Raw genomic sequence first — 7,033 nt, forward strand, 5'->3', positions numbered from 1 at the left:
GTTCCCCGCGATGTGTTCTTTCGGACAAATGTTCCCTTTCAAAACTGACAGGGCATGTTAGACTTTTTTAAGTTAAGGAAAAAAGATGACTTTTGCAGCAGTTCCTTCCCAGAGTAAATGGCCTCCATGCCACGCACACCTTCAGAAAGGACATTACAGCTGTTCAGTTGGTCCCAGGGTGTACACCAAACACCCAGCCACCCAGCCAGGTGCTCCCCTACACTCAGCCACAAACAGAAAGGGGTCAGACAAAACGTACTCCAGTACCCCACTAGTCCACCCATTCTGGAGCCCCCAATTCCCTAACCCGTTCCTACCCGATTTAGCGCCTGTGACTGTTAACACTGCCACAAACACCATCCTCTCTCCAAAAGGGGACGACGGGTACGATGGGGATGTGTCATTCCCCATCGGTAAGCGTCATTCGGTAGCGTCAGGTCGTCTGCTCCCAGGGCTGGTGGACGCTGCCCACGGTAAAGGTGTGCATGAGTGAACGAGTGTGTGGGTGTGAGTGATGGTGTGAGTGGGAACGTGCGCTCTCCCTCCGTGCGGGCGCGGGACCAGAGGCGGACGCGCACCCACGCTCAGTGACAGGCCCCGGCCCACAGCTGCTCTTCAGCAGGGGGTCCTCGGTGGCGCGGCTGCCTGCCCCCTCCCTGGCCGGGCCGGGCCCTCACGCTACCTGCAGCCGCACGCCTCCACCACCATGTCCTCGTACTGCTTGTAGACCACGTTGTTGGCGGCGTCGATATAGAGGATGCTGATGGGGCTGAGGCGCGCGGGCACGCAGCAGGAGGCCGGCGCCGCGTCCGGCGCCATGGAGTTGAGCAGCGTCTGAATGATGGCGTGGTTGGTGGGCTCTAGGTGGGAGCGCAGCGGGAAGTCGCAAACGCCCTCGCAGTGGTACGCCTCGTAGTCCAGCGGCGCGATGATCCAGTCGTCCCAGCCCAGCTCCTTGAAGTCCACGTGCAGCGGCCTGCGGCTACAGCGGGTCCGGCCCCTTCGCCCGTGGCCCCGGCCCGCGCCCCCGCCCCCGCCGCTGCCCTGCGTCGCCCGCGCCCCGGCCAGCGCCGTCCGCCGCCGCCTGCGACCGCTGATGACCGCTGTCGGCGACCCGGTGCCGGGTCCCGGGTCCCGCGGCGGCTCCGCCGCCAGCGCGGCCCCGAGCGCGCGGGCCTGGGCGCGGATCTCCCGGAACAGGCTCCCCTTCCTCTGCGTGCGGGAGGAAACCACGAGCAGAGCGCGCTCTTCGGCCGCCGCGCCGTCCCTGCCCCGGGAGCCAAAGCCCAGCAACCGCAGTGCCAACGGGCCCTGCGAGGGCCCGGCCACTGAGCGCAGCAAGAGGCAGAACGCGCGGGTGGCGTGCGGCTCCTGGCGGTGGCGCCGAACTGCGTCCGCCACGTCGAACACCTCCCAGCGCGCTCCGGCCAGGGGCTCGGCGGCCCGCGAGTGCAGCAGGCGGGGCGCTCGGGCGGCGCCGGGGCAAGTAGACAGCAGGAGCAGCGGCAGGGCAGTCGCGCTGCCGGGGCCCAGCTCCGGGGACTCGTGGCGCAGCACGCGCAGCTCGGCTCCCACCACCTCGTCGGCGTCGGGAAGGCTGGACACGTCGAACAGGAAGCTCTGGCCGGTCTCGGCTGCGGATTCGTCTGCAGAAGTCGGGCAGAGACAGGAAGAGCGCGGTGAGAGGGGAGAGCGAAGCCCGCACTCCGGGACGCGGGGCCTCCTAAGTGCATATAGCCCAACTGCCCCGGACGCGGGAGTAAGCCCGCTGGAGCTGGCGCCAGCCCTGTCGTCTCGGCCCAACCAGACACCTGCCAGCCTGACCCAGAGTAAAGGGAGCCTTCGCCCTGACTGTCGACTATCGGGACCGGGGCTTCGGTTCATCGAACCAAAGTTCCACCACCTGGACAACCCACGGGCACTCACTTATCGCTGAGCCTCGGGGACAGGACCATACCCCCTGCACCCGATGCCACGGCAGGTCCGCTGCCTGACCCAGAGCCCTGGGTTTGCGGGGTCTAGGTCGGATGCCAGACTTTCGGGCCGGTGGCTGAGAGAGGGCTCCGCGGGAGGCGTATCAGAAGTCCTATGCCCCTTCCGAGGTCTAGAGGCCAGGCCGAGGTCCCGCGCTGTACCCGGACTGCTCATTATTGCCCCGCTGAGCCCCCCAGGAAAGCCGCGGAGTCCTGGCTGTACGAAAACGGAAAAACCATGTCCCCTGAAAACTGCTTCTTCCTCTACCTCTCTTCCCCAGCTCAACCTGGACATCCTTGCGGGCCACGATCTCCCGTGCTGGCCTGGCCAGGCGTGCGAGTAGTCCAGAGGAAAACGCGTCAGCGGGGCTGCATAAACCCTCTGGTGTATCCAGCCTCCTCCTGGCCAAGCTGAAGGGGAACTAAGGCCCAATTAGGGAGGGGCCCGGCTCGGCCCAAGGTCTCAGAGCGAGGAGCGCTGCTGGTCGCAATGGGAAACTCCCGTCTCAGCTTCTCCCAGCTTTCCGCGGCCTCCTATGGAGGAGGGAAGGCGGCAAAGGAGCGCGAGGAACCTTCTCCGAAGGGTTTGGAGCAATGGGGGAGGGGGGGGGGTGCTGCAGTGAAGGCAGTGGCTCGAGGAGGTCTCGCCTCCAGGACCCACCGATCCCTCCGCGGACATATTATTTCCCTCCGTTATGACTTCTCTCTCAGGGTTTGGGGGTTTTATTTCTGGTCGTGGGCACTTTTTTCTTTTTGGGCTCAGGGGGGAAAAAAGTTGAAATTCCAGCGAGCAGCAGATAAGGAGCTCCCTTTGAAGAAGGTCATATGGTTTCGTTTTGCCCCAAACTCGGTGAGAGTGTGCAGACCGCCCCCACCACTGGAAATCTGCTGACAGACTACCACCGCCAGGCCCTCACCTCCCTAGGTCCCAAGTCTGGGCTCTGCCGGTGGCTTCTGGGGACCTCAAGTAGCTCTGCTCCAAGTTGAACCCAGAGGGGAGAGCGAGGGAAGCTCCAAGTGCTAGGCTAGTAGGGCTCCTCCCCGCCACTGCTTTCTCCCAGGGCTCCCTGTGGGCACTTTTTCTGAGCTCCCCCCGCCCCCAACAGCATGTCCCTTCTTGAATGTGCTACCACTGCATGCCCTCCTTCCGGAGGCAGGAAGGAGAGCTGCCTTCAGAGCCTGGCCAGCCAAGTAGAGCTCCCCAGGAAAAGATTTAGCTCAGGCTGAGGCTAACCAGAGGCCTAGCTCTACCTGAGAAAGAGCAGCTGGTGCCTCCCCCGGCCTACAGCCCTGCGCATTCACCTCGTCTACATCCTGGGAGCCCACACAGCAGCCTTAGGGCTAGAGCCTCCCCTGGCCTAGGACTCAGGCTTTGTATCCAGCATCCAGTCCAGGGGGGACACACAGAATGCTACATGGTTGCCACTGAACCAGAGAGCCATCTGGACCCAGGATGTCCCACACTCAAAATAAAGCAGTCTGTGGGTAGGCATTGTGTGTGTGTTCCAGGAGGAGGGTGACTTGGTCACATCTACCTGCTTTCCCAGGCTAGGGTCTGGGATGCACAGCCAGCAGAGGCTCCCAGAAACGGCCAGTCTGCCGCTTCCTTTCCAGCCCTATTCCCCCCCCTTTTTTCCCCTCCTGCCTTCCATGCTGGATCTTTGGCTGGATAGAATTAAGGCAAACATTACTTGCATTTCCGCCTGAAATTAGTTAAATTTTCCCTATCTATCTGCTTTAATGACTTCAATAGAGATTAATAAAATCCAGATGACACACAGCCACCACCACAATCTCACCCACGTCCTACTTTTGAGAGACCCAGGGCAGAGTAAGGTGGGGTGCTGGGTCCAAGAGAGGCCTGCATTCCTGCAGGGTCTCACTGACCACCCTCTCCTCCTCACACAACTGGGGTCCTCCACCTCTGGCTGTCCCAGGGGCCCGGCACAGACACCCATGGCCACACACCTCCACTCTGACACAGCCTGCCAGAAAGGGACCTCCGTGTACCTGGTGGTGCCACCAGCCTCTCCGGGGCCACTTATTTCAGTCTAATGCCTGCCTCTTTCCCTCATTCCCCTGAATTCCCCCCAATTTGTGCGCCCCCCCCCCCCCCCCCAGGAGACTAGAAGCTGCAGAGGTTGCTGCAATGAAAACAGCCACTGCCGCCTCCACCACCATCACTGCGCAGTCCCTCTCGGCCCGGGCCCCGTCTTGCTTCGGATCTTGGACTCAGCCTGCCTGCCTCCTCGAGGGGACCCGCCGGCCGGCAGGGCCAAGACAATCCGGCGGAGGGACCGGCTCAGCCCTCTGGGACCGGGCCCTGAGAGCTGCTGCGCCTCTCGCCACAGTCCAGCGGGTTCGGGTGCGTGGGACTCGGCGGAGTTTCTAACACCTGAGGCTGGGACGTGAGGAGGCCGCGCCCGGAAGGGTCTGGAGCAGGGGCTCGGCTCTGGCGGTGGCCTCAGCCTAGGAGCGGACAGGATGGACGGGCGCAGAAGAGGCGTGAGTACCTTGGTTCGCCTGGTCTGCGAAGCCGGTGATCGTGTCCGCGCGGCCGTGGCGGCCAGAGCCCGAGGTGGAGGCGGCGGCTGCCCCGGCCGGAGCCCTCCCGGCCAGGTTCCGGTAAAGCGACATCATGAACTGGTGTGGCACCACCGAGCCGTTCCTGAAGCCGGAGCCGGCGGCGCGGCGCGCGGCGCGGACTCCGGGAGCCGCGGCGGCCGGGGCAGCGGAGACGCCCGCGGCCGGGGCGAGGGTCCGCCCGCCGCTGCCGCTGCCGCCGTCGCCCCCCGGACTCCCGACCGGCCCTGCCCCCGCCGCTCGCAGCACGGCGGCCGCTTCGAGCCCGTCGCGGGGGCGGCAGGCGCTCAGCAGCCAGAGGCACAGCGCGGCGGCCGCGCTCAGGTCCATGGGCTCCGTGGGCCAGGCGGGCGGGCGGCGCGGGCTCCGTGGCTCCGGGAAGTCCCCCGGCGCCTTTTGAACATAGTGTTTAATAATGGGGGAAGTGTGCGCAGCAAGTCGCGGCCCCCCCTCCTCTCCCACCCCACCCCCGCCCAACGACCGGAGCAGCGCCCCCTGCTGAACACTGGAGTGGCAGCGCCGCGCCCCCCACTCCGGCCTAACGCGGAGTCCGGGACGGGAGCCTCCTCCCCGCGCCGTAGAGCTTCGCCCCCACTCTCGCCTTGCAAGTCTTACCCGCCCGAGGCTCCCGCCACAAACCGGGGCCCCGCCTCCCTTCCCCAAGGCGATGCGCCCCCCGCTGCCCACCCCGCCCCCGAGCCAAATGCGCCCTCCGGAGTTAGAGGCTCCGAGGCATCGCGCGTACCCGCCCAGCTTCGTCCCCACTCCCCTGCGGAGAAGCACCCGCCCCCCGCCCGCTCCAATTCCTTGAGTGCTTGAGACGCCAGAGGTGGGGCCACGGAAGGGCTCGGCCCCGCCGGTCAGTGCTGCGACCTCGGGGCCAGGGCGCACAGAGAGGCCACAAGGGCGCACGGAGGCCACAGGGCGCGTAGGGCTGCCACAAAGGCGCGTTTTTCATCACCGGTTCGAAGGCTGCCCAGACTGACACAGCCTCCAAAGATCGGAACGCGCGGCGGGAGCAGGGGAGGGGACCCGTAGGGAAGAGAGGGCTAGCGGCTGGAAGAGCAGTCCGGAAAGACAGATGGATGTGGACCGACAGTTGGAAAGCAACGGTTTGCGCTCAGAACGTGCGCTTAAGCCGGAGTCACGACCTCAAAGGAGCGCAAGAATTACGGTGGCAGCCCCGGGGTGATGTGGGGAGTCCTGCGCGGGAGCAGCGCCCTGGGTTCATTTGTTCAGCGAAAGTGACGACCTTCCGCCGGCCTTCTTGGGGGGCCGGCCAACGGAAACGGGCTACCGGGTATGTTGGGGCGCGGCCAGACGCCGGGAGGGCGGGCAGCAGAGAGTCTCAGGCTGGCGCCTCCGTACTTCTCTGGCCGCCGTTACGGGTGATGGGTGGAGGGGACGCCCCGCAGCCACTGCGCGGCATCCCGAGCTCACTCGAGCGGGGTAGGGAGGTCGTCGACGGGTATGGATCGGCTCAGCTCCACCGGCAGCCCAACATGCCCCAGTGCGGAAACGTCCAGCGGATGGACGAGGTCTTCTTGGTAGGCAGGTGGAGGACCTGAGCCGGAACGACACTCAAAGCAACGCAGACGCGTTCTTTCTCCTTTAAATTTCACTTTTGCTACCAAACTTGAAATCTGGACGGGGATTCGGTGCATCATGGTCACTTTGAGTTGATCAGCGTCAACATGACACCACAGGACTCAAAGCCCGGTGAGTCCCAAGTCTTTCCCGGTTGCGCCACACTGGCCCACGGTCATGCCCGGCCGGGGAGTTCCCTGGCACCAGCGGTTTGGTCCCAAGCAACCTCTTCAGTGATGACCATGCTGGCCACCGCGGAGACACGGCACCTGCTCATCTGGGCACTTTGGTCCACTCATCACCACCCCCCCCCCCGGGGTTGTATGGGGGCAGGAGGGGAGGTCTGGCGAGGGCCAATTCCCCCGGACCCCAGGCCCATCAGGTGGGCGGAGGAGAAAGGCATTAGTGTGGGGAAGCTGTGGTTGGGGCCCGGCAGGCAGGGGAGGGGAGGGAGGACGTGGTGGGGGGGGGGGAAGGGGGAGGGAACAACAAGGGCTGCCTCAACCCACCCTGCTTTAGGTACTGAGGATGGAGTGCCAGCAACAAACAAGGCCTTGGCCACAGGTCTCCCTCTCTGGGCGGTGCTGGTACAAAGTGGCCCTGCAGGAACCCACGCAGGTTGTCTGGCAGTGCCTCCCCCTGGAGACACTGGTCAGGCTCTTGGCAGCCCAGCTAGGGGGGCCCCTCGGTCCTTGCCAGTGCTGGGTCCCTGCTGTCTTTCTAGCTCCTTTCCCCCTAGAGCTACATGCGAGCAATCTTTGATTATGATTTGTACAAACACCCTGGGAACCCAGGGCCAGGGTCAGTAGTGCAAGTTCTAGTCCTGGCTTTGACCTCTTAAGAGCAAGGACAGAATGGGAAGGTGCTGGCAGAGACTTGGCAGAGCCCCT

At 64.6% G+C, this 7,033-nt stretch overlaps 1 protein-coding gene across 1 annotated transcript; it reads right to left on the minus strand.

The window, feature by feature from the left end:
* GDF7 (growth differentiation factor 7) lies at window positions 1–4,886 on the minus strand. Its single transcript, XM_043604456.1, has 2 exons — window positions 4,487–4,886; window positions 1–1,646 (listed from the first exon to the last, which is right to left on the minus strand). Exons 1-2 carry the CDS (start codon window positions 4,884–4,886, stop codon window positions 679–681), a joined length of 1,368 nt encoding a protein of 455 aa, XP_043460391.1. The 3' UTR covers window positions 1–678.
* Window positions 4,887–7,033: the final 2,147 nt, after the last annotated feature.

The sequence above is a fragment of the Prionailurus bengalensis genome, chromosome A3 (genome assembly GCF_016509475.1).
Source record: "Prionailurus bengalensis isolate Pbe53 chromosome A3, Fcat_Pben_1.1_paternal_pri, whole genome shotgun sequence".
Taxonomy (NCBI): domain Eukaryota; kingdom Metazoa; phylum Chordata; class Mammalia; order Carnivora; family Felidae; genus Prionailurus; species Prionailurus bengalensis.

Coding starts and splice junctions, on each gene's coding strand:
- GDF7 (XM_043604456.1), bottom strand. CDS start 4,886: ATGGACCTGAGCGCGGCCGCCGCGCTGTGCCTCTGGCTGCTGAGCGCC. Junction 1,647..4,486: donor CGCAGACCAGGCGAACCAAG/GTACTCACGCCT, acceptor CGACTTCTGCAG/ACGAATCCGCAGCCGAGACC.